Here is a 27,193-nt window from a genome sequence, read left to right on the forward strand (position 1 = left end):
GCCGGGCTTGGGGGGCGCTCTGGACCGGCGTTGCCGGCGGCAGTTCTCACGACCCCCGTCTGTGAGCAGCACGCCCATCCTGCAGAAAAGGAAGCTGAGGCAACAAGGTCCCGGCATCCCGGAGGTGGCAGAGGCTGGAGGCGAAACGGCAGGACCACGGTCACAGCCCCAGGCCACTGGAGGACAAATACACCGAGAAAGGACAGTTCCTCCTGACATATGGGATCAGGGAAGAAGGAGCGGAATTCTCCAGCTTTCCAGCTAAGCCAGAGCAAAATAAAGCAATACACCCATGTTTTAAAAATATAGATGTGTTTATTTGTCATTAGCAAAAGAAGTTCAATACTGATTGAAGATGCAAACGTGTCCTTTCATGCATTTGTGGAGCAGAACCCTCACTCGTCCCCTGTCACTTCCCTGCCCAAGGAGTTGAGCCCCTAAATTACAAGAACCTAGCCTTCTTTCATGTTGGATTTTCCCATTAAGGAACAAGTGTAATGTTCTAAACAGTTCTCGAAATGCTAAACCAAAGCTCAGCACTAATAGCCTGACTGTAGGAAAACTATTACCCCAAACCGCCTGATTTCCATCATCTAGAACTAAGGCTTGTTAATAACCTTCCTGGAGACATTCCATATGGCATGCAAGCAAACCTGGCTTTAAATTTTTAAGACAAATTTGTTGTTTTTAAATGCAAGTTGCAGAACAGCTGTTCTTTTGGTTTTGTTTTCCAAAATGAATCAGGCTCTAAGATGTCCGAATATTTAATTCCTAAACATCATAAGCATCACCTATGCTATAGATAGCCTATGCTTAATTAAACTACCGCAGAACGAGCACTGAGACCGGAAGGCTGTTCTACGATACCCATTCCAGAAACAAGCAGAGTGCAGCATTCAGGGAAGGAGGAGTCTCTCCAAGGTCTTGTCAACGAGGGCAAGTTCACAGGGCTCACCATGATCCCTATGGGAACACCCTGCTCACTCTCTGACCATGGTTATGTCACCACAGCACGTCCTCCACGCTGGCAGAATGAGATCAAATTTTACTGAAGCAATCACTTGGGCTTTTATTTCGGGACTCCATTAACACATGGTAATACACATCTGGATGAAAACTGGAAAATGTGGCTGTCATGACATTTCTTTTAATCATATTTAGCATCATCCAGACAACTGACCATTTTCCCTCTGGCTATTTACTATCAAGGGAATGAAGAATGTCTTGAAAATTGTATAAAATAGGTTCTGGCAAATAGCTTAAAAACAAAACAGAGCAACCACTCTGGTAATATGACACTGAGCCAATGGCTGTATAAAGAAGTGGAGTTTCTCCTGATGTCCACAAGATAACTATCAAACTATATTTCCAGAGAGTTATTTCATAAAAGTTAGGATTATTGATTTTTCATATCATTACATTCTACATAACTATGACATACATAGATTTCAATTGGAAAGTGAGCCTGCACTCTATTCTATATCCTGCTAAGAGGTGTAAATCAGAATTTAAAAGTGGCCCCATAACAATTACCAGTGGGAAGCAATAAAAAATTCCAGCAGCTCCTGAATGTCCTTTATTTACTAATCAGCCAATAACACCCTGAAGCCTCAGGTTTCCTGGGGATGGAGTCATCACTGTTTTCATAACAGATCCTTGGAGTAATGTAACACAACAGCCACGTGTGGGGCATCAGCCACGGTGAAAGCAGCTCTTATGCAACAGAAGCAATGACATCACACCTTCTGGGAAACTGGACTTTGAGAACAGCGGCATGCAGGGGTTTCATCAGCATCCTTTATACTTGGTAAGTGAATACAAGGGACAAAAGGTAGTAAATCCAAATTGGCTTTGGGCAACTTCTCACCCAGTGACAGTGCAGAATCTTGACTGCAACTGACAAAGGTTAGTTCTAGAGGCGACAGCAGACGTTCTCGCAGCTGTCGGGCCCACTGTGTCCTTCACAACATATTTTCCCTTTAATAATACATCTTTCTTAATTCATAAAAAAGAAAAGGTTAACTCTAGAATCATGGCTAAGTCATCCGCTGTTCAGTTTCTGCCTCTCAGCCAACGGGCCTTGACACTGCCTTCCAATGCTTAAACTCTGCTACCATAACGAGGGCTCATAATCCAAGCGACTTAAGGAGTAAAGGGCAAGCAGGACTTTTAACATGTGTGACTCACAATTTTCCGTTTTCTTTTTGAAAATATGACCTAAGATCAATTGAAGTAGAACATGAAAAATTAACATAATTTACAAGAACCAAGACTAGATCCAGACGTTCAATAGGACTGACCTAAATACATGAAGAACTAACTGTTAAGTGAATAGATGAGTTTAAACTAAGAATTATAAATTAATGGCATAAGAAGAATTCATTTTCAACTGATCTAAACAGTGTTTGAAAGTTTAAATTCACTCTAAAAACTTTTATCAGACCTTTATCTAGAAATAATCTGAAAGTAAAATACTATTCTCAAGGCTAAGGGCAAGCTCTTCGTGGTACAACATCTTAATTTACATTTTGTTATAAAAATATAAAACATACTACTTTTCACCTTTCTTCCACTCAGTCAACATCTTTTGGTTCAGTAACACCAGCTAAGCTGGTCACCACATTCAGATCATATCCACATTGTATCTTCTCCAGTCACCCTAGGTTTTGAGGCTCAGTAAACAGTTTATCTTTCAAAACATACGATGATCGTAACTGGTTTTATATAAGGATAACAGGATAAGAGTCGTTAAAAAAATATACAAGTAGGGTAACCATTTGTTTTGTTATTTTATCCCATTTTCCTCAATTATTAAAACAAGACAAAACTGTAGAAACAACCCTCTACTTGTAATTCTAGATAGTACACAATAAAACGATGTTTGCATATTTTTGAACCAAGCAGAATAAATGTGAATCTTCTGATTACCAAGCATTAAATTCTTTTAAAAACTATGCTTACTTCAGCTGTTGGAAAATATTATCTGACACTTTCTGGTGATTCTATTTTTTAAAATCTGGTATTTTATTTTTAAAAATAAAGTCTAAAGGAATCAAGTATCTAAGACCATTTTCAATTTCTAAGATCATTTTCAATTAGCCATTCAAAACTGGCTTCTCTCCCCCATCCTACATTTTAAAAAATAAGTTTCACATAACATTTGGCATTAACTTATATTTGCTTATCATAAAAACCAAAAGAAATTTGTATATCCAAAATTGGTAAACTTTACAAAATATTTAACATACGAGGAAGAGGTATATCTTACAGAATTATTTGGCTGTATCATAAGGCAATCAACGAAGATGGAATTTTTCTGATCAGAAATTTGACGTACGTGGAATTCTATAACATGACAATTCTCCATAAATCTGAAAGCGTGTGGTTACAGCAATATGATCACGCCACATTGTCATTGCTATTGAACTTGGATGAAAGTAGACTGAATGAGAAAGGAACAAATTTGGTGCCTGCACCAACGTAGAATTTGTTCTGAAATTCTACCCTAAAAAAAAAAAATCCATGTATTAACGGAAAGTTGTGAAATAACATTCCTATGTTCCTTAAAATAACATTTGTTAAGTTTAAAAAATGTTCCTGTGCTAAAATTGCTTCATTCCTTAACATGTTCTTGGCACAAATGTTTTACTTAGATAAACACTCTTCGCCCACCCTGTGTTCACTTTCCCAATGTGTAACAGAAATGCTAACACATCCTGCCCCTTCTTGCACGAGCAGACACCCAAAGGCATGTGCACAGATAACAAGAACCTCTCTCCACCTGGGCAACTGGACGCACAGAGAAGTAATCTGACATCTACTGTAAAACAGTAAGAAATACATAAGAAGCATTTTGCAATAAGATAAAGCGATGTGTCAGACACCCAAAATGAATTAAGAGTATGAAACATACGCAATTATTCTGCAAACATAAACTTGCTTTTACTTGTCGGTGATAACAGTTCAGAAACAAAAGACAATCTTAGCTCAAAGGATCTGTATATAGAACCCAAGGGTAGGAAGGGAAGAACCCACCCAAATTATGAGGGTTATATATGTTTTGGGAAGGGTTTTATTTCTTAAAATAACAGCTCCAAGGCTAAGTTTCCACTCACCAATGGAGGCGTATGGCGTGGAGAAATGCAGAAAGCCCTTCCATGATCAAAAGGATGAAAATGGTCAGAACTGCAAAGAGAGTGATAAGTGGGAACAGCAGCAAGATCCCATAGGTGGTGTCCATACGGAGGGGCACACGCATCAGCATGGCCCACAAGACGTCAGACAGTTCTGAAAAGGAGTTCAATGGGCACAGTTTACTTTGTCTACATTCAGCGGGTCACGTCAACTGCCCCGAATTGCTACCCCATAAAATCATATAACAGGTAACACACATGTGACCTGCTTCCCATGTAAAAGTTAATCAGTTCTTTGATCATCTCAAAAACTGAGGAATACTTGGCATTATGGAAAAATCAGAGGCTCTCTTTCTAGTGGGCAAGCTTGCACTTGACTAGGGTCAGGTTAGCCCATCCGAAAGCAGCAGCACAACCCAGGTTTCCAGTCCTTGCTTTGCCACCAAGGGACCTATGGGTGACACTGAGTAAAGCAGCAAGGGCTTCAGTCGCCGCCTCTGCAAAATGGCAATGATGGACCATGAAGCCCCTTGAATTCCAGCCCTTGGTTGTGCTTACAAAAAACTCAGCACGACAGGAAAACCAGTGGCATCTCCTGGCGGGTGATTCTCGCAAGCCCAGGCAGCCCTTGCTCTGCAGCAGCGCAGGAGCTCACAAATGACCACATGGCCTAGCCGTCCTGAGCATCCTTATTAACCCATGTGGAAACTAGGTTTGTTCTGTGGCCTTTGGAATTTTTGTCAAAACATTGAAAACTCTTACTGTGCGTTATAAACGTACAGGAAAATAAAAAACGCGCAAGTCTATCTTTAGAACACTGGAAGCACTGAGTAGTAAAGCGCTTCTGTCCTTTGTAAAGCGACTCCTCATGGGGGGTCTGAACAGCACTGGCCTCCTTCTTGCTGCAGGACTCAGCAGGCTGGGTGACCTGATATGGCTTTTCTAACACCTACCAACTGTCCTGCTCTTTTCTAAGTTTGGATCAGCTCCCAATATCGCACCCTCTTCACCCTCTATGCCCTGCGTATCCCTACACATCCCTTCTGGGCCTTCTGATCATCTTCATCACAACTCTCTCCTCACTGAAGTCGGTCAGTTCGCCTGCCCCAGACTCCACTGCTGCAGAATGAGAGTCTGCCATGCGCCGCAGTGTCAGCGGACCCAGGTCCGCTGTCTTCTATACTCATTCCACTTATGTGCAGCTGGTGTTCCACTTTGAGCATTATCACTTTTGGTTTCTTGGCTGCATGTTCATCTTTGTTGTCCAAGTCTCCCTTTCGATGATACATGTTTGTAAAATGTCCCATGGATTTGCCCCTGGACAACGAGGAGGCAACACTATCATGCACTTTGCCATCTGTGTGTGAACTGAAGAGCAAATGCACAGTGAACCAACGTGAGAGAAGCAAGGTAACCAGCCACTGGTCACAAGGCAGAAGGGTGTTATGTACACAGTGTGTGGACTAAGAGCAGCAAAGTGTGTATTGTACATACGTACTCGCAGCAAGGATACTGTGGTACATGAAATTTGAAATGTGTAGCTGGGGAACAGGTGTTATTTCACTAAACAATGGAGACTAAAATTCGTGCATCATTAGAACTGTGCAAAGGAAAGACTGCTTATAATCAAAATTAGTAATCCAGGCCGGGAATCATTGGCTCATGCCTATAATTCCAGTACTTTGGGAGGCCGAGGTGACAGGATTGCCTGAGCCCAGGGGTTTGAAGCCAGCCTGAGCAATCTGGCAAGACTTCATCTCTATAATAAATAAAAAAAAAAGAAGACAGGCGTGGTGGTGTGTGCCTATACTTCCAGCTACTTGGAAGGCTGAAGCGGAAGAATCACCTAAACCCAGCAGGTCAAGGCTGCAGTGGCCTTGAGCATGCCACTGTACTCCAGCCTAGGCAACAGAGTATAAGACTCCAACTCAAAAAACAAAAAAATTAGCAATCCACATTGTTCAAGATTTGCTTAAAATACTCAAACTTGGTATGGACTGAATAGAATGACATTAACAACAAAAATGGTAAAAGAAAGAGCAGAGGGGATACAAGAGATAATATCAGAGTTTCTCAAGCCTCTCGGTTCTCAAAGTCCCTTGGATCCCAGTGGTTCTTCTCAGCAAAAACCAAAAGGAACAGTCATGAAATCTGTGTATTAAGTAACTAACAGATGTGAGTTCACACACAGTGACTGAAAGGTGGTGCCAAGTTTCCCCCAAAATGTTAGGATACCCCTTAGCGGTGCCCATGAATTCACGGGGAATTGCAGGACATCTGAGTACAGGATCTGGGCGCTGCAGGTCAAAGCAGGAACTTACGTGCATGAGCCAGGCTGAGGGCCCAGAGCCGCAGGTAGGAAGCGGTGTTGGAGATGCAGCCCAGACAGTACTCAATGGAATGGATCACCTGGGTCATCATGATTTCTCCAAAATTAAACTGAGAGAGACCACATGACGTGTTACTTTATGATGCCGCATACCCACGCCCCCAAGTTAAGTGTGTAGCCCTCTCGGGGCTACAGTGGAAGAACTGCCTGCTGGTATACTGGTGAGAACACACTAGACTGTGAGGAGCAGAAATCCCAAGATCACGTTCTGCTCACAGCTCTGCCACTACCCAGCTCCACGACTACAGAGTTCACTACCCTGACTTCCATCTCAAGCCTGTTTGCCCTGTGTAAACTGAGGGGCTAGACTAGAAGACCAGACCAGAACTGTGAGTGCCACAACCATACATCCCAGACGGCTCGGTGAGTCTCCCAAGCTGGTCCTAGTAATCACGAAACATCTAGTGATAAAGTAGGTATTTACCAACCCACGGGTGGAAGGTTATTAGTCACTCTGCTAGTCTAAGCATTCTGAACAGGAAGCCAACAAGGGAAAACTATCAAAGGGGCCGACCCTGATAAGGTTGCAAGATGCCAGGCAAGATAACACGAAGGCTCTTTCCAGCTCTGCTTTCTGCTTTTCTGTGATCCTGTAAGCCTAATTATTAATTGTCCAAAATTAAAACACTAAATTATAACATTGATTGTAAGAACTTATGTTTGTTCTCACTAACTGGCCACATAAGGCTTCCAAGAAAAAACAGCAGACTGTAGAGGACATGCTTTACTCTGTCTGCCTGGGACTGCACCTCCCCTTCTTTGGGGAAAACCACTTCTTTTCCTGTCTGGCCTTATACCCCTAGCCACAGCTGTTAGGGACTGAATGTCCCCCAAAATTCCTGTTGAAGCCCAACTCCGGTGTGACTGTATTTGGAGGTAGTTTGAGGTTAAATGAGGTCACTGGGCGAGGCCCTAATCCCCCATGACAGGTGTTCTTCTAAGAACAGGAAAACCAGGAATGCACACAAAGAAGAAAGGCCCTGTGAGGGCACAGGGCGAAGGCGGCCATCACAGGCTGAGGAGAGGCCTCAGGAGAAGCCAGCTCTGCCAACTTCTTGCCCTGGGACTTCCAGAATCCAGAACTGTAAGAAAAAAAGTCTATTGTTTTCAGCCCCCTAATCTGTGGCACTGTGTTATGGCAACCTCAGCTAAGACAACAGTCACTGGTACAGGAATGGAAGTGAACTTAGGCCAATCACAGCACTTCTTGGGACTTTTCCTAATCGTCACAAGCAGGTAAGAGTGCTTTCCTCTCTGATCGAAAGAAAGAAAAAAAGAAACCCAGGGCTGCCTGAGGCCATCCTCCAACATCATGGGGCCAACTAACTTCAAAATATAAAGCAAACCGACAAAGAAAAAAGTAAAAGAAAAAATTCCAAGGTCTCTTGGAATTCAAGATCCAGAAACGATAATCATCCTGAAACCAACTCTACTTCTGTCCTGACATGAGTTAGTAGATTTCCTTTTGAAATTAGCATAAACTGAGTCAGTATTTCTTGCAACTATGGAAAAATGCTGACTAATACAGGAATCACTGGAAAGCAATGCTCATGGTACCTTAAGTCACTTAAATCATAACCTGTAATGTTAACAATATAAATCCCATTGTAGGCCAGGCATGGTGGCTCACACCTGTAATCCCAGCACTTTGGGAGGCGGAGGCAAGAGGACTGCTGAGCTCAGGAGTTTGAGACCATCCTGAGCAACATGGTGAGACCTGTCTCTACAGTAAATCAAAGAAATTAGCTGGGCGTAGTGGCACGTGCCTGTGGTTCCAGCTACTTGAAAAGCTGAGATGGAAAGATCATCTGAGCCCAACAGGTCAAGGCTGCAGTAGCTGTGAGCATGCCACTGCACTCTAGCCTGGGCGGCAGAGTGAGACCCCAACTCAAAAAAAACCCCAAAAAGAACAATAGAAATCCCTCTGTAAAAGTAAAACAATTAAAAAACCCCATTCTTGTATATCACGCCAACTATATGACCAAAACAGCATTCAGAAAGTTTTGAGTAACTGTTGCTATGTTTTGTATTTTTAGATTACTTATTATTAACACTTTTTTCAATTTTTAAATAATTTTAAAGATGCAGAGTACAAGTTGGGATCAGATACATAAATGGCCTACATACAGGTAAAATTTGGTCTCCACTGGTCCTCACTTTGCCTGGTTTAGGATCAGGCACCCTTAGTGAGGTTATGTACCCCCATTCTCTCGTATTATTACCACTTTTATCATGACTATCTCTACAAACGCTGTTACTTAATCTAATCTTATCAACAGCAACTGAAAAGATTACCTCTTCACACGTCATTTCTCTGCACCCATCTTCCATCTGGTTATTTCCCTCTTCTATATCTTGGTTTCCCAGCAAAGAAACTTCTTCCTCGCTGTCTTTCCTTACAAGTGTGTAACCACTCTAACAAACAAAAGAACACAATCAGTCACTAAAACTACAAGGTTATGACAAAACCAAATGACATAGCCTCTTTGTCTCTCTTAACAATTCAGTTCTTTGGGCATAAAAAAGTTATTTAAAAGAAAATAAGAACTTCACACCATTAGAATGCCTACTGTTAAAAAACAGATAATAAAAAATGTTGACAAGAATGTAGGGAAATTGGAACTCTCATGCACTGCTGGTGGGAATGTACAATGGTGTAGCCACTGTGGAAACAGTATGGTAGGTCCTCAGAAATTAGATAGTGAATTCCCAAGTTCAAGTCTGGATTATATACCCAAAAGAACTGAAACTCAAGGAGATACTTAAACACCCATGTCACAGCAACATTATTCACAGTAGCCAAAAAATGGAAACAACCCAAGTGTCCATCAATGGGCAAATGAACAATCACAAAGTGGTCTATTCATATAGTGAAGTATTATTCCTTTTTTAAGGAAGGAAATTCTGACATGCCATACATCATAGATGATCCTTACAGACATTATGCTGAGCAGAATAAGCCAGACACAAAAGGACAAATATTGAATAATTTCAGTTAGATAAGGTTCCTAGAGTAGTCAAATTCATAGAGGCAGAAAGCAGAATGGTGGTGACCGGCGCTGGGGAGGGGAGAATGGGGAGTTATTGTCTGATGGGGACAGAATTTCAGTTTTGCAAGATGAAAAACTTGTGGAGATGGATGGTGATGATGGTTGCACAACACTGTGAATGTACTTAATGCCACTGAACTGTACATTTAAAAATGGTTAAAATGGACCAGGCTTGGTGGCTCAGCCTGTAATCCCAGCACTTTGGGAAGCCGAGGTGAGTGGACTGCCTGAGGCTGCGGGTTTGAGACCAGCCAGCTTAGCGAGACCTTGTCTCTACAATTAAAAAAAAAAATTAGCTGGGTATGGTAATGCACGCCTGTAGTTCCGGCTACTTGGAAGGCTGAGGCGGAAAGAACACCAGAGCCCAGCAGATCAACGCTGAAGTGACCATGAGTATGCCACTACATTCTAGCCTGGGTGACGGAGTGAGATTCCAACTTTAAAAAATGGTAAATTCTATGTTATATATACTTTAATTTTTTTTAAAAGAAAGAAAATGAGAAGCTAGACACACAGGAGAATAGTGCAGACAGAAACTCAGTAAAGGCTAGTTCTAACTAGGTGGTGAAACTTAAGGACATTATTTTCTCTATTTTTCACATTGTCTATAATTTATGTTATTTAAATCAAAGATTCTTTTCTATTAATTTATTTTAAAGATGTGGGGTGCAATTCAGGATTAGGTAAATAAGAGGCCATCATACAGGTAAAGTTTGAGCCTCCCTTTGGCCCCCCACTTCGCCTGGTTTGAGATCAGGTACCCTCGCTGATGCTAAGCGCCGCCCCATCCGCTGGCAGCTACTGCCAAACCCTTTCTTATAGTATTATGATAAATGTTCAGGGTCCACTTATGAGTGAGAATATGTGGTACTCAGCTTAAATAAAAGATCCTTTAAGAAAAAAATTAAGAGGTAAGAATGTGGAAAAAGCTTTTTTAATTATGACAAGCTGGGTTGAAGGACTGAGTTAAACTCCTCAGAGGTGTGTTGTTACCACATGCCCAGGATGCAGCAAACTCCTCCACTGAGGCTCTAAGTAAAGGAAGTTTTGGCTTTTAGAATGAGGACTGGGCTCCTCTGAGAGGTGCATTTTGCTCCAGTCCTTGTAGAACTGAAAATAGACGTTGCTCACAATTGACAAGCATGCATCCCAACTCACACTTACCCGGCTCACCCCAAAGCAGCTTCGTCCATTGTGTAGCCACAACAAAAAGAGTGGCTTTCCCAAGAAGAGGACAGGGACAGACAGTGCTGTGATGACAAGCAACACTATCTGGACATGCTCCTGTTGGCACGGAAGGGGAGAAGGTCGATCAAAATACAGAGGCATGCCGATGGTGTCAGCAGCACTGGACTAAATCAGTAAAGATCAAATAGCGTCCACTGACCCAACAAGTGTGAAATCAACATAAGCAAATGATATTTGACAGCACATTGTTTTCTTTCTCCTAAACTCATGGCTGAGTCCTACAACTGATAAATAACATTAATAAAACTGTGGTAAAGTATTATTATGTTTTAGACCAGTAAGGAAATTTTAGGAAAATTCTAAGTAGAGTCAAACTCCAGCTAGTCATTTTCTGAAAGTTCTGTAAATGAGAAAATACACGCATAAGCAGAATACTTTATAGTCTTGGCTCTGCTTCTTGTTGTTTTATTATTATAAAGACTATTTGAAGAATGTGAACATGTATAAGCAGGTTTATTTCTACACATGAAAAACAGCATTCAGAACAAAACCAAAAATGTCTTATTAAAAAGGAGATTGCCAGTTACTTAAAACTAACGCATGAGCAAAACACATTCCCACTTACACAATCACTGCAGTCTGCATGGCTGTAAAGAAACTGTCTGTCCCCTGCTAATCACTCTCTATAGCCATTCCTTCGTCAAAGACAGTGCCAGAGTGATGTGTGCTCCTCGGGTACGAGGTTATACTGCCTTTGCAACACCATCAACACAGTTCACCCTTGAGATGCCGAGAGGGGCGGGGACCGCAGGCAGAGCCACACCAGAAGTTCTGGGCTGTGGAGCCAGGCAGACCTGGGCCAGTATCCCAGCTCTCCTGAGTCACCGACCAGGCCTGCCCTGAGCCACTGGCCATCATCAGTAAAATGAAATTACACCACCGGCCTCATGGGACTGCTCTGAGAATTAAGACTAATCAAGGAAAGCACACCTCCAGGTATGCAACGGGTACTTTAAAAAGGCAATTCCCAGCCGGGCTCGGTGGCTCAGGCTGTAATCCCACACCTTGGGAGGCTGAGGTGAGTGGATTGCCTGAGCCCGCGGGTTCCAGACCCGCGTGGGCAACTTGACGAGACCTCATCTCTACAATAAAACAAAAAATTAGCTGGGCGTGGTAGCGCGCGCCTGTGGTTCCAGCTACTGGAAGGCTGAGGCGGAAGGATCGCCGGAGCCCAGCAGGTGGAAGCTGCGGTGGCCAGGAGCGGCCACTGCACTCCAGTCTGGGTGACAGAGTGAGACTCCAACTCAAAAAAAAAAAAAGCAGTTCCCAGCTGGGTTCGGTGGCTTAGCCTATAATACCAGCACTTTGGGTGGCTGAGGCAATTGGATTGCCTGAGCCCTCAGGTTTGAGACCAGCCCGGGCAACTTGGCAAGACCTCATCTCTACAATAAATCAAAAATTAGCCAGGCATGGTAGCACGTGCCTGTAGTCCAGCTATTTAGAAGGCTGAGGCAGAAGAATCACTGGAGCCCAGCAAGTTGACACTGGGGTGGCCGTGAGTGTGCTACTGCACTTCAGCCTGGGTGACAGAGCAATATTTCAACTAAAAACAAAAAACAAAAAAAGGCAGTTCTCCTTCACTTATCTTTCTGACCAAGCACCTGTGCCCCAATGAATCCCCTTGTGTTTATCTGCACTATCTATGTCATTCTACATGTTTTAATAGAATAATGATAAAATACAAATTTTTTAAAATCACAAACAGGAGAAATAGAAACAAAAGTAGAAAAAAAGAACACAAGGCTGGGTGTAGTGGCTCACACCTGTAATCCCAGCACTTTGGGAGGCTGAGGTGAGAAAACTGCCTGAGCCCACAGGTTTGAGACCATCCTGGATGACATGGCGAGACCACATCTCTACAATAAATGAAAAAACTTAGCTATGCATGGTAGAACACGCCTATGGTTCCAGCTACTAGGAAGGCTGAAGTGGAAGGATCACCTGAGCCTAGCAGGCTGAGGCTACGGTGGCTGTGAGCATGCCATCACACTCCAGTCTGGGTGACAGAGTGAGATTCCAACTCAAAAACAAAAACAAAACACTAGACTAAAAATAAAACATGGTTCTGGAAAAAAATAGGCCCTGATACAATGCAGACCTGGAACAATGTAGTGAGCAGTCTTCACCAGCATCCTTGGCAGGAGACAGCAAGGTTTTTAACACAGCAGGATGACCCTGCAAATGCTGACATTTACTGAATAGGTGGTACATTCCAAACACATTAAAGTACATAATAACTCTATATTATGAACTGGGTCCTATGTCTAATCCCATTTTTACAGATGAGGAAACTGAGGCACAGAAAGTTACATAATCTGCTCTAAGTTCCATCTCAAGCAAGTGGCAGAGCTGGGATTTCAAGCACAGTAGTCAGCCCTCAGGGCCCACACCCTGACATCACACACAGTCATAGAAAAGCCATTTTTCAGGAACCTCTGTGGGCTGTCAATGTGCCATCTGAGGCAGGGAAGCGAGGCAGGCTTCAGGAACCCTCCGGGAACGCTTGTTTTTCCCACCAGTTCTGTAGGCTGCTGAGCAGCCGTGAGTGTGGTGAGTCCTCCTGACCAGAGCCTCCATTTGGTAGTCTAGCTGGAGTGGCATCCTCTGGTAATGACACACACAAACAGAAACCTTCCTAGGTTCCTCGGAGGGAAGACTGTGAAAATCACCCCTATTCATTCTACTGATCAAAAGAAAAGGCTATCAGGAAAACTGTTAAGTTCACGAAGGGTGGAAAAGATCACTTACCTGCCCAGTGTAAAGAACATACATCTCACTGGGTGGGAATAAAAACATGTTAATAAATTCAATCAAAATGCTAGGAGCTACTCTGGAGGTTTCTGCTGAAAAAACCAGCCACTTATAGATAATCATAAATATAAGGTATCCAAAGGTGCAGAGCATGAAAAGAAGCTGTGGGATGGAGACCAAGTAGATATTGAACTTCTTCCTGAAGTGCCTAGAAAGAAAAAAAGGAAACAATCAACCAACAACCAAGAACCACCTCAGTCAAAAAGTAAAGAGTACATTTATCTTCAGGCCAGGTTCAGTGGCCCATGTCTGCTATCCCAGCACCTTGGGAGGCCAGGGCAGGAGGTTCTCCGAGTCCAGGAGTTCAAGACCAGCCTGGGCAGCAGAGAGCACATCCATCAAGAAAAGAGATGTGAGAACAACAAACTGATGAATGCTTTTGTGGTCAAACCTGCTCAAGCTTTCTTCCTTAGTTCCTTTATTCAAAAACATGTATTTCCTTAAAGTAAGGCTACAGATTACTAGTGAATCTGCTTTCAAAATTCATTATCCTAAATTGTTATGAAAGTTCTCCAACAACTTGGCGAGACCTCATCTCTACAAAATAAATTTTAAAATGAGCTGGGCGTGGTGGCACCTGCCTGTAGGTGTAGCTACTTGGAAGGTTGAGGCAGATACATCGCCTGAGCCCAGCAGATTGAGGTTGCGGTGGCCAGGAGCTTGCCATTGTCCTCCAGCCTGGGCAACAGAGTGAGACCCCAACCAAAAAAAAAAAAGTTTTTCAAGTTTTCAGTGATATTAAGACCTAAAGCTACAACACTAAATTATGCAAATTATATTTAGAGATGAGAATGAACAGGTTTAGTTAGAGAAAAATGATATAATCTGCTACTCTTAAGATATTAGCTATAATAAATAAAGGAAAACAAAATGTCTTCTTATTTGTAAAATAAAAAAGAAATATGGCAAAAATCATTTCTGGAAATAAATATGAATTTACACGGCACATGCCAACCCTATTGGAATGTAAACTCTGTGATGGCAAAAACTTTTTCTCTACTCCTCACTGCTGAAGCCTTAGTTCCTAGAACAGCGCTTGGCACATACTATTTGCTCAATATGTATTTGCTGAATGAGTGAATTCCTGAAACCACAAAAAATCTGAATGATCAACCAGAATCACAAAATATAATATACCACCACACTGGCTGCTCTTCATCTAACAAATACAGTCTACTAACAAGAAGCAAAGTCTAAGAAATGCCAAACTTGGTTTATAAATATAGTTTTACAAAATCTGTACTCACAAGTGGTTAAATATTCCCAGGACGACACCAAAGGTCATGTGAATAATTCCTAAAATCACAGACATTTTCATTTTGAAAGAGTTTAGAAAAGTGAGGCGATTCGTGGCCAAGTTCCAAATCTAAAGACCAAACCAAGCAAAACAAAACATCTTTAATTTCCTTCAACAGGTGACACTGGAGAAAGCTATCTTAAGTTAAATGACAGCTTTAAATTGAAAAAAAAAAATACTGAGATTTTTCTCTTGATGCTTTCAGAAACATTGATTTTCTGAAACTAGGGCTGCATACAGTTAAAACACAACTATGTCAAGATAAAAGTTCAAAGAATGATCAATGGAACAACAGAGAGTTTAGGGATATAGGCCTGGGAAGAAGCACCAAAAGGAAAAGCAAGATACAGGCACACAAAGTTCAGAGAGGCACACAAAATTCAGAGGGCAGAAGCTTGTCACTGATACCTGCAGGGAAGGGCCAGGACATGCCAAGGACATCATGCCATTACATCTCACAATCTGTCTGGATGTTCTTATAGTACGTGCGTCGTAACATGTTTACATACATGAGCTATACACACTCTTGTGTGTATATTTTGTAAAAAGTTTAACGATGAAAAACAATAGCGGGAGTGCAGCAGTGGCCAAGTTGAGATGCTGTGCCAGAGCAGGACCCTGGGCCATGGCAGGCCCCCATTCAAGGCCCTCGGTCCCCACTCGTTGACTGCTTCTCTTATTCTCTGAAAGATAATTCCTACAGTCCCTCTTTGGGTGGATCAAGAAAGGGGAAACAGCCTATTAGGACAGAAAAAGAATCATAATTTTTTTTTGAGTCAGAGTCTCACTCTGTCACCCAGGCTGGAGTGCAGTGGCATGCTCATGGCCACCCCAGTGTCAACCAGTTGGGCTCAGGGCAATCCTTCTGCCTCAGCCTTCCAAGTAGCCAGAACTACAGGCATGTACTACCATGCCCGGTCAATTTTTATATATATATACATTGTAGAGACGAGGTCTCCCCAAGTTTCCCAGACTAGTCTCGAACCTCTGGGCTCAGGCAATCCTCTCACCTTGGCCTCCCAAAGTTGAGATTACAGGCTTGAGCCACCGTGCCCAGCCAAGAATCATAATTTTTAAGTAAAAATAAGATTTTAGAATGAGGTATCCAAGGCTAGGAACTAGGTAGACAAGAGGAAGGCAAGGTAGTTTCACTGATTTCAATACAGCAGTCCCCTCAGAATGGTGAGGAGTACAGGGTCAGAATAACCATGTGGAACAGCACTGAGGGAAACCTTCATGCTACCACATTGCCACAGCCTGTCTGAACATTAAGTCAAAACAAGCTGGGTGTGGAACTATCTTCTGAGTAAAAGGAGGGATAACAAGAACACATATTTGTGTATACTTATATATTCATAAGGAAACTTTGAGTGACAAACAAGAAATTAACAGCAGTGGCTCCTGGGCAGGAAGAAGGATCCACTAGAGTCAGGGCACATGGGATGGAGGTGTCTGAAATGGCTGCAGGCCTCTGAGATGGATGGATGGGTGGAGAGAGAGATGGAAGCATGAATGGATGAATGGATATGTGGATGTGTGGATGGGTGGGTGGTTGGATGGAGGCATGGATGGATAGCTGAAGGCATGAATGCATGGGTGGGCAGAGGGAGGATGGATAGACGGATGGATGCAGGCATGGATGGAAGCATGGATAGATGGCTAAATGCATGGATGGATGCATAGTAATGCATGGATGCATAGGTGGATGAAAGCATAGATGCGTGGAAGAACGAATGGATAGATGGAGAGATGGATGGATGGAGGCATGGATGCAAGGGTGGGTAGATGGAGGGATAGTGCATGGATGCAAAGGTGGATGGATGCATGCTAGGATGAGTGAATGGATGGATGGGTGCATGGATGTAATGGTTAGATGGATGGATGGATACACAGACGGATGGATACACAGACGGATGGACAGACAGGTGTGTCAAAGATCTGTAGTCCTTTTAAACATATATATACACACAAACACACACACACACACACAAACACACCTCCACGAAGCACCTTCCCCCTCATGTGTGCACGTGAACCCTGCTCAAGAGTCTAGAAGCTTGTGGCACCTAAAACTAGGTGGTACCACAGACACCTGGAGATGACGGTGGTGCAGTGCACTTACAGGATCAATGCCAAGAGGGTAAGGGCCTTGGAACACTCCGGGAACACTAGGATCCAACTGCAAAACTCTGCTGTGCCTGACGACACTGTCACTGTAACAAAAAGCAGAGCAAGGAGGCTTACCACAGGGAGGAGGAAAGAGACGCAGAAACATGCTTCTATACAAAGCATCATCAGGTGACGAGACACTTACTTCCAAAGCACCATTTTCTTCTGCTCCTGTGGAGTGTGGCTGGAGCTGTACATGGCAGACACGTTCCAGCCGGAGCCAAACAGGTTGACTGACTTTGAAAAGCACTCATTGTAGATGAGGCCGGTGTACACTGAAAACAGCCCCATTAGCAGGAGGATGTATCGACCGTTAAAAAACATTCCCATAATCTGTAAAGAGCAAAGCAGCATGATGACATATGGCTACTAGATGTGTGCACGCAGTCACAATCAGTCTTGGTGTGTTCTCAGCCAATGCTCTCACAGCTTTTCAGAAAACAACCTAACATAGAGACGCTCCTGTCGGCTAGAGGTGACAGGCTGCACACGATACAGCTATCGCCAAAAGTTAACATAGGAGTGCCTCTCTCTTGGTCACTACTAGTGCTACCCAATCAGAAATAATGAGCTGGAGTGTTTATATTTTTACCTCCTGTGACTGATTCAGTCTGGGATGATTTTCATTTAACACCAACAAAAGAGCAAATAAGAACATCATGAAGCCATGTCCAAAGTCTCCAAACATCACAGCAAATAAAAACGGGAACGTGATGATGGAAAAGAGAGCTGCAGGAAAAGGGAGAGAGACTTCTGATTTATCACAAATACGGAAAATGTGAGTGAACTCCAACATGATATATAATAAACTGGACTTCCCCAGAATGCCCAAAACAGAACAGTAAGGATGAATTTAAAACCTTAGACTACATAAGATACCAAAAAGAGTGGCAAGTACACTTTCCCAAATATCTACTTTATTCTTAAGAGTGAGAAATGCAGCACTGCCACAGAAAGCACAGGGGTTGGCGACGCCACATTCCCACCTGGATTCACTTCTCTGTAGCTCCCTACTCCATAGGCGTCCACGATGTTCTGGAATCCCTCAGTGAATTTGTTGGTACGGATCAACGTCGGGGGCGTTTCTTTTGTTGGGATTGTGTTCATAAAGGAGGGGATGGTAGCACCGCTCTCTCTCTTTCACATTAAAAAAAACAGGAAAAACATTACTGGCCCCTATTCAACACGCCAAGGTTACCTGCCCCAAGCAAGGCCCTGCACGTGGTATGGTGGAGGATCAGTCCCCACTCAAGAGGGCCAAGGGCAGTGGGGTGGCAAGAGGAGTCCCTCTGCAAGGACGCAAGGGCTAGGCGAGGGCAGCATCGGGGGCTGTGGTCTCGCAAAGGAAGAATGAGAGTAGAGCCCAGGGGACAGGAAGCAAATGGGGGCTTGGGAAGGAGAGGCACGTGGGTGCATGAACAGGCCTAGAGCCACCAATAGAAAACGGACACTGAGTATTTCATCTCCCAGAAATGGTCAGAAAAGAGGAAGTAACAGACCACTGCAACATGACCTAATTAAAAATGAGAAAAACAGACAATAAGCCAAAGGGTCAACAGTAATTTTATTAGTATGGCAAAATCATAAATATAATTGCTTCCTTCAGTATTTACAATTTCTCTGAAATGTGTTATCTTGATTTATAACTTTTTTGAACTTTTTTTTTTTTTTGAGTCGGAGTCACACTCTGTCGCCCAGGCTGGAGTGCAATGGCATGCTTACCGCCACCATAGCATCGACCTGCTGGGCTCTGGTGATCCTTCCGCCTCAGCCTCCCAAGTAGCTGGAACTACAGGCGTGTGCTACCATGCCTGGCTAGTTTTTGTTTTTGTTTTTGTTTTTAATTGTAGAGATGAAGTCTCACCAAGTTGCCCGGGCTGGTCTCAAACCTGTGAGCTCAGGCAATCCACTAGCCTCAGCTACCCGAAGTGCTGGAATTACAGGCTGAGACACAAAGCCTGACCCAGTGGTATTTTTTCTTTTTTTCTTTTTTTTTTTTTTAAGTTGGACTCTCACTCCGTGGCCCAGACTGAAGTGCAGTGGCATACTCATGGCCACCCCAGCATCAACCTGCTGGGTTCTGGCAATCCTTCCACCTCAGCCTTCCAAGTACCAATGGTACTTTTTAAAACACACCCACGTAAGGGAATTCTGGGAAAATTTTCCTGGTGGCACAGCTCTGAATGTCCCTGAGTCCCCTCAACAGTAAACAGGGCAACTAGAGAGCAAAACCTAAAACCCACAGACAACTTTATAGCCAAACTATGTTCCCAGAGGCCCCAAAACACTAATGGGTGAGGACAACCGCTTACAGCTCCAACACCTACACAGCAGCCTTTGGATCAAAGGGAACAAAGAAGCAACATGGCCCCCAGTGGACCTAAGGAAAATCATCCAAAACATCAAAAGGGCCAGGCACAGTGACTCACACCTATAGTCCCAGCACTTTGGGAGGCCATGGCAGGAGGATTGCTTGAGCCCAGGAGTTCAAGACCAGCCTAGGCAACGTAACAAGACCTTGCCTCTACAAAAAATAAAAAAAATTAGTCAAGTATGGTAGCATGTGCCTATAGTTCCAGCTGCTACTCAGAAGTTGAGGTGGGAGGACTGCCCAGAAAGTCAAGGCTGTGGTGAGTCGTGATTGTGCCACTGCACTCCAGCCTAGACAACAGACTGAGACCTTGACTCAAAAGAAAAAAATATATATATATATATTTAAGACCCAGACAAGAAGTATTCCCTAGAAAGCCGAGTAGGCCAACCCAAGAAAAGCAGCTGATACTGGGAAGGGTTTCATCTAGTCCTAGAGTGGGTGAGAGTAAGAGTCCACAGAAGTGAGGCCTGAAGGGGCCAGGGCAGCCCAGCCCTGTGAACTCATGGCACAGGTCAGCTGGGGCCTCCCCCAACAAGGGGACCGCAAGCTTCGGAGAAACTGCTGGGAGGGAAATTGAAATTGAGGAGAGTGGGAACAAATATGAGAAAGTACAGAGAAGATCCAGATAAAAGAGAGACAAAGAGAAAGTCTCAGATCCAAGAGCTGACATGTTTTCGTAAGCACATTAAAAAATGTGTGTATATATATATATATATATATTTTTTTTTTTTTTCTTTCTTTCTTTTTTTTTTTTTGAGTTGAGTCATGCTCACAGCTACTGCAGCCTCAACCTGCTGGGCTCAGGTGATCCTCCTGCCTCAGCCTTCCAAGTAGCTAGAACTACAGGCACACGCCACCATACTCAGCTAAGCTTTTTTATTTGTTGTAAAGATGAGGTCTCGCCAAGTTGCCCACGCTGGTCTCGAACCCATGGGCTCAGGCAATCCTCTCACCTCAGTCTCCCAAAGTGCTGGTATTATAGGTGTGAGCCACTGCACCCAGCCCACAAAAATATTTTTAAGAATTTCTGTGAGATTAGAAAAGTTATCCCGAACCTGCCTCCTGAAACTTCCTTGAGCTTAAACATGATCCAGAAATCTAATTTCATATACATACGTGCTATTTGTAACCAGAATTTCCTTGAGTATCTTCAACATGTCTCAGAAAACTAATTTAATTAAAAATTGATCAAGAGCCGGGCTCGGTGGCTCAGCCTGTAATCCCGCACTTTGGGAGGCCGAGGTGAGTGGATTGCCTGAGCCCGTGTGTTCGAGACCCGCCTGGGCAACTTGGCGAGACCTCATCTCTACGTTAAATCAAAAAACAGCCGGGTGTGGTAGCGCACACCTGTAGTTCCAGCTACTTGGAAGGCTGAGGCGGAAGGATCGCCGGAGTCCAGCAGGTCGAGGCTGCAGTGGCCGGAAGCAGCCACTGCACTCCAGTCTGGGCGACAGAGAGAGACTCCAACTCAAAAAAAAAAAAAAAGTGATCAAGAGAAGCTAGAGGTCCAATCATACAAAAAGGTATAAGAATAAAGCCCCAACAGCAAAATAACCTCCCTACAGACAGTGAGAACACACCAGAAAGACTGCCCACAAAACAGTAACAACTGTGGCCTACTATTTCAAATGAACTAAGAGAATTAAGAAAATAATACAAGGTAGGAAAAAGCACCACAAACCAGAATTCGACTCAGAAATAAGGTAACAGCACGCAGGAAGGGATCAGGAAAAAGGGAAGAAATCTGTTTCAGAAATGAGACAAAACTAGAAAGAACTCAAAAGTGAACAATCCTCCCTCATAGCGCTGTCAGAGAAGCAGAAGGTGCACAGAGAAAAAATTTTTACAAATCAGAAAGAAGGAAAGAAGAACAAAAAGGACTCAAGGGATAGTGACAGATACTGAAGACAGGCAAAAACGCTTCAACTTACAAACAGAAGGTCCTGAAGAAGAAACCAAGGCAAGAGAGGAGAGCACAAGCTAAGAACTGTAATTCAGGAGGAATCTTCTGAAATCAAGAAAGCCAAACACTATTTATTGAAAGAACATGTATATTATCTGAGAATGTGAACCCAGAAGAAGAGACATTCTAGTAAAATTATTATCTTTAAAGAAAAAAAAATATCTCTTTGAGTATCTAGATAAGAAAAAAAAAGCACATGAATAACAAGGAAGAGAAAATTAGATCAACATCAGGCTTTTGTCAGTAACACAGTGCCAGAAAGAAATGGAGTAACATATTTAAGTTACTAAAGGAAAGGCAACAGTGGCTCATGCCTGTTATCCCTGGACTTTGGGAGACTGAGGTGGGAGGACCATGTGAGGCAAGGAATTTGAGACCAGCCTAAGCAACATAGTGAGGTCCCATCTCTACAAAAATAAAAATTTAAAAATGAACAAAGATACTCAAGGGAAAAAATAATGAGCCAAGAGTTTTATTTCCAGAAAAACAAATTTTCAAACATAAGGCAGACACTACAATCAGTCTGTAAGAATTCAGGGAATACTGTTCTCATGCGTCTCCCTGAGGAATCTTTAGGGAGCATGCTTGAGATGTCAGATGGTTGGAGAGGCATCAACATGAGAACTGGGGACTGCAGGTTGGAAGCTGATTCCCAACTTGAGCAGGTGCTGCCTGTTGGCACTCCACATGCAAAACACCACTGTGGGCCTGACCAAAGTCAATCCTGTTGACAGCAAGAAGGCAACCTCCAGATGAGCCAGCCCACCAAGATACCTATAAGAGTCAGATCCAGCTGGGCTCGTTGGCTCAGCCTGTAATCCCGCGCCTTTGGGAGGCTGAGGTGAATGGATTGCCCGAGCCCACGGGTTCGAGACCCACCTGGGCAGGCGAGACCTCATCTCTACAATAAATCAAAAAATTAGCCGGGCGTGGTAGTGCGCGCCTGTAATTCCGGCTACTCGGAAGGTTGAGGAAGAAGGATCACCGGAGCCCAGCAGGTCGAGGCCTCGGTGGCCGGGAGCGGCCATGCACTCCAGTCTGGGCGACAGAGTAAGACTCCAACTCAATAAAAAAACAGTAAGATCCAAGGGGTGCTGGGGGTTTGCAGCATGAGTTGCTTCATCATCACTAGAATACATTTTAGTTGTCTGACTGAATCTATGAAAACCAGCCATTTATCAAGAAAACTAAAACTGCAAGGAGAAATGAGAAGAACAGAGGAGGCAAGAAAGACGAAAAGGAAAGAAAGGAAGGAAGGAAGGAAGGATGAGGGCCCCAGGACATGTGAGATGAGCGCCAAGAGCTCTGTGCCCTCAGCAGGGGAGGCAAAGGACCAGGCGCCACAAGCGCAGCACAGAACAGACATGCAGAGAGAGGAGGACAGAGGGCCACTGAGGCCTTCAAGCAGCTCTCAAGACACCCAGAGTATGTGCATGCAGACGGCAGAAGCAGCATTGGGACTGTATCTGAATTGAATGCAGCAACCTTAAACCTTAAAAGTTACAGAGAAGCACACATACATGCACACGCACCACATATAACAGGAGCAATCCTCCTGCCTTGGCTTCCAGAGTGCTGGGATTACAGGTGTAAGTCACCACTCCCAGCCCCAAAAAGCTCTTCAACATACACAAGGTATTCAAGTTTACTCATAACAAGAGAAATGCCAATAGCTGGCAATACCTATCAAAATTAGTCCAGCGGTTCCATTTCCAGGAATTTATCTTACAGAAAGATCTGAATGCGTATGAAACATCATAAGTTAAGTGCTACTCACCACAATGGTGTTTATAAAATGGAAACTACCTAAATGACCAGGGAATCAGTTAAATAAACTGATATATGCACACAACAGAATATCAACTAGTTATATGAAAAACAGTAAAGTTTTATTAAATGAAAACAACAGTACGACTAGCACGTCTTTTGTGGAGAAAAGGAAAGAAAAAGAGTATCTATTCACATGTGCTTATCTATGGTGAAGAAAGCGAAAGACAGGACAGAACTAACACACTGGCTATCTCTGAGTGCAGGAACAGGACAAACGAGGCTACAAGGGAGGAGAGAGCCCCTGCACTGTGTCTTCCATACTCTTTTTTATCTCTTCTTACTTTTAAGCCATGTGAATGTACTACTTATTCAAAAGAGCAACTTAAAAACGTGTACACACACACATGCTGGAAGGCTAGCCCACCATAATCTCAGTTCAAAAGAAGAGTCAGCATGGTGCGCTCTCAGGACTCCATGACCTTCTCATTCTCTTCACTTCTCCAGGTGTCTGGGCTCCATTGTCCCTGCGGCTCCTAGAAGGGATAGAAAGGTGTCTTACCGAGCCCTCCTCCAGCGCCCGGCGCAGGTCATGCAGATCCACCTCGGGACACCAGACCTCGGCGATGAGGCACTTGTTGGTCACATCGAAGCTGCACATGTTCAGCATGTGATAGATGGCTTTCATTTTCTTCACCTGGACCACACGGTTGTACACAGACTCGGCGGCTTTACACAGCACTTGCCTCAAGTAGTCCTCAGTCTTGTGAAGTACCTGGGGGAAAACGAACATAGGACTTCAGCGTAGTGGACATTTTTGGGGTTTTCTCCACCTGGCACCTCATGTCCTTTAGGGGAATTTCTTCCCGTTGATGGAGGATCATTCTAGGCACCTGCCTGTCCTGGTGGCAGTTGAGGGAGCCATTCAGTCCTTCCTCTCCTCACTCCCAGGACCACCCAGAGGTGGGTGGAAAACCTAAGCTCAGCCAGTCAAATGCCCTCTCGGGAGGCTGCCTCCAGAGAACGTAACCCCAAGGACACAGGACGTGCCAGTGTGGTACATCCCTCAGACACAGAGGTGCCAGTTCTAGCTTACTTACAGTATAGAGGTCCTGAATCCGAGTGTTGAGTCCCTCCTGGATCTCCCTCCGTTCCTCAGCAGTATTTGGATAGGGGTACACGTGACAGTGGTAACTGGAAGAGAGGAGTGAACTCTAGACCCAAACTCATTCACCCCCAGGCACACATCCTGGCACAATGGAATAAAAAGCAGCTCTCTGGGAGGAAAAGGTGTGGAAGCTAGCATCTGCCTGTCAGGCCTTGTGCACAGATGCTCACAAGCATCTGCTGAATTAAACACATCTAGAAAATTCTGGATCCATAGTCTACCCCTGCCCTCAATGATTCCTGGCAGCTCACTCCCAATTCTAACTTTCTGAAATTCAACAACATCCAGGGACTGGAAATCACCGAGCAGGTTTACAACGCAAAACCAAAAATAAACAAACACACAAAGTGGTTTTCTTTTGAGCTGAATTGTTTGACTTTTGCTTATGTTTCCATCTGCCGACAAGATTCTTACTGTAACACCATCCAACATCTGATGGCTTACACCAAGTGGACGCGTTTTCCTTGCATTAGCTCATTTGTCCTAAAGGCCCTATGAGAAAGGAATGGCTCTCCCCTTTTACAGATGAGGAAACCAAGGCTGGGTCGCCTGTCCTAGTGAGGACGAGGCATGGCGTGGCAAGGCTCTGCATCCAGGCAGGCCCTCAGAGGAGTGCCCATTCCTCGACACACACCACCCGCCCCATGGTACCCAGGAGGAAAATGTGCCATGTGCTTAGTGAGGACAGGAGTCAATGTGTGGCTCAAAGCAACAAGAAGGCACAACGTGTTAAAATTGGGTTCCTCTTCCAATCAATCCAAAGCCTTGATCTCCAAGGAAAATAATCAAATCTGGAAATATTATTAACATAGTCTCTACTTTAAATTAGTTTAAGTAATAAACTGACAAGGGAGATGACACATTAAATTAAGAACTTGAATCAAAGTCCAGCAAAAAAATCATTTAACAAAAATTAGCAGCAGGTCAGGTGTGGAGGCTTACACCTGTAATCCCAGCACTTTGGGAGGCTGAAGCAGGAGAATAGCTTGAGTCCAGGAGTTCAAGATCAGCCTTGGCAACATAGTGAGTGACGTTATCAAAACAAAAAATAATTTAAAAATGAGCTGGGCATGGTGGTACGCAACTATTGTCCCAGTTACTGGTGAGGCTGAGGCAGGAGATATTGGGAGTCTGAGAACAAAAATTTCTCATTGCTTGGAGGTCAAGGCTGCAATGAGCCAGGATTACGCCACTGCACTTAAGCCTGGGCAACAGAGTGAGAACTTGTCTCAAAAAAATAAAGAAAGAAAACTAGCATGCTTTTCCTCTACCCAATTTCTTTCTGGGATTATAGGTCTTGAACTCCTGGACTCAAGCTATTCTCCTGCTTCAGCCTCGCAAAGTGCTGGGATTACAGGTGTAAGCCTCCACACCTGGCCTGCTGGTGTTTTTGTTAAATGATTTTTTTTTTTGCTGGATTGATGGACAGAGGAATATTTGATGGACAGAGGAATATTTAAGAAAAACTGGAGGTTACTGAACATAGTATAAAGAAATAAATTAAATGTTTCTTTTTCTTACCAATCACATATCTTCTTAACCTTGTGGCCAATTTGCTCTCCCCAAAAGGATATTAAAAACACATACCATTTTATGACTTCTCCCTACAAAGAACAAATAAGGATGAGTGCTACTTCTGTGTGCATAACTTCTAGTACTTTGGCAGCTCAAGCACTGTCAAAGCTTTAATATGTTCGTTCATTCAATAAATACAGTCAATCCTCATTTCTTAAAGATGCTGTAACTACAAATTCACCTGCTTGCTAACATAACCCCAAAAGCAACACACAGAGCGCTTTCACAGTCATATGCAGAGCCCCCAAAAATGTGAGGCACTAATGCCCATATTCCCAGGTAAAGTCCAACAAGTCATGCTCTGCCGTCTCATTTCTGCTCTCAGACTGGAAACAAGTGTTCTTTACATGGTCTATTTAGTGCCATGTGTTTTGTGTTTCTGTACTTCTTCCTGGTAATTCTGCTGTTTAGAATGGCCCCTTGTATAGCGTGGAGATGCTGCCTGGTATTCCTGAGCACAAGAAGGCTATGATGTGCCTGACAGAGACAACAGGAGTATTAGAGATACTTCCTTCAGGCATGTGTCATGGAGCTGCTGGTTGTGAGTTCAACAATTATATTAAGTCAGGTGTCTTTAAGCAGAAATACAAATATATAAAATAATGTGACTGATCAGCTATTGAAAATGTTTAGCCGGGCTCAGTGACTCAGCCTGTAATCCCGCGCCTTGGGAGGCTGAGGTGAGTGGATTGCCTGAGCCCGCAGGTTTGAGACGCACTTGGGCAACTTGGCGAGACCTCAGCTCTACAATAAATCAAAAATCAGCCAGGCGTGGTAGCACGCACCTGTAATTCCAGCTACTCGGAAGGCTGAGGCGGAAGGATCGCCGGAGCCCAGCAGTCAAGGCTGCGGTGGCTGGGAGCAGCCACTGCACTCCAGTCTGGGCGACAGAGTGAGACTCCAACTCAAAAAAAAAAAAGAAAACGTTGTGAGCAGAGGCTCACAGGAACCTAACCCTGTATTTCCCCTAGGAGCAATGGTTCCATTGTCGATAATAATTCAGTGTTCTCAGTGACCTTATGAAGCATAACTAGTGCAAATAATGAGAAGTAATTGTATTTACAAACATTCAACAAAACAGAATTCTATAAAAACTGAGGCCGGACTCGGTGGCTCAGCCTGTAATCCCACACTTTGGGAGGCTGAGGTGAGTGGACTGCCTGAGTCCGGGGGTTCGAGACCCACTTGAGCAACTTGGCGAGACCTCATCTCTACAATAAAATCAGAAAATTAGCCAGGCGTGGTAGCA

At 43.8% G+C, this 27,193-nt stretch overlaps 2 protein-coding genes across 2 annotated transcripts in view; both read right to left on the bottom strand.

Moving 5' to 3' along the window:
* The window catches only part of DNAH10 (dynein axonemal heavy chain 10), a 173,439-nt gene extending 173,322 nt beyond the window's left edge, over window positions 1–117 (bottom strand). The window contains exon 1 of the mRNA XM_021711970.1: window positions 26–117. Within this exon, the coding sequence (XP_021567645.1) occupies window positions 26–117 (92 nt within the window). The remainder of the gene's footprint in view (window positions 1–25) is intronic.
* Window positions 118–295: 178 nt separating this feature from the next.
* ATP6V0A2 (ATPase H+ transporting V0 subunit a2) overlaps window positions 296–27,193 on the bottom strand; it is a 62,041-nt gene continuing 35,143 nt past the window's right edge. Inside the window, exons 12-25 of the mRNA XM_008057334.2 lie at window positions 25,891–25,973; window positions 24,302–24,395; window positions 23,764–23,976; window positions 18,084–18,234; window positions 17,690–17,826; window positions 17,243–17,430; window positions 17,051–17,141; window positions 14,879–14,997; window positions 13,569–13,779; window positions 10,737–10,856; window positions 8,818–8,937; window positions 6,455–6,572; window positions 4,116–4,287; window positions 296–3,505 (exon numbers count right to left, since the gene is read on the bottom strand). Of these exons, the coding sequence (XP_008055525.2) occupies window positions 3,400–3,505; window positions 4,116–4,287; window positions 6,455–6,572; window positions 8,818–8,937; window positions 10,737–10,856; window positions 13,569–13,779; window positions 14,879–14,997; window positions 17,051–17,141; window positions 17,243–17,430; window positions 17,690–17,826; window positions 18,084–18,234; window positions 23,764–23,976; window positions 24,302–24,395; window positions 25,891–25,973 (1,923 nt within the window). The 3' untranslated portion in view covers window positions 296–3,399. The remainder of the gene's footprint in view (window positions 3,506–4,115; window positions 4,288–6,454; window positions 6,573–8,817; window positions 8,938–10,736; window positions 10,857–13,568; window positions 13,780–14,878; window positions 14,998–17,050; window positions 17,142–17,242; window positions 17,431–17,689; window positions 17,827–18,083; window positions 18,235–23,763; window positions 23,977–24,301; window positions 24,396–25,890; window positions 25,974–27,193) is intronic.

Source organism: Carlito syrichta, unplaced genomic scaffold, assembly GCF_000164805.1.
Source record: "Carlito syrichta isolate Samal-C Ts95f unplaced genomic scaffold, Tarsius_syrichta-2.0.1 Scaffold302955, whole genome shotgun sequence".
Taxonomy (NCBI): Eukaryota; Metazoa; Chordata; class Mammalia; order Primates; family Tarsiidae; genus Carlito; species Carlito syrichta.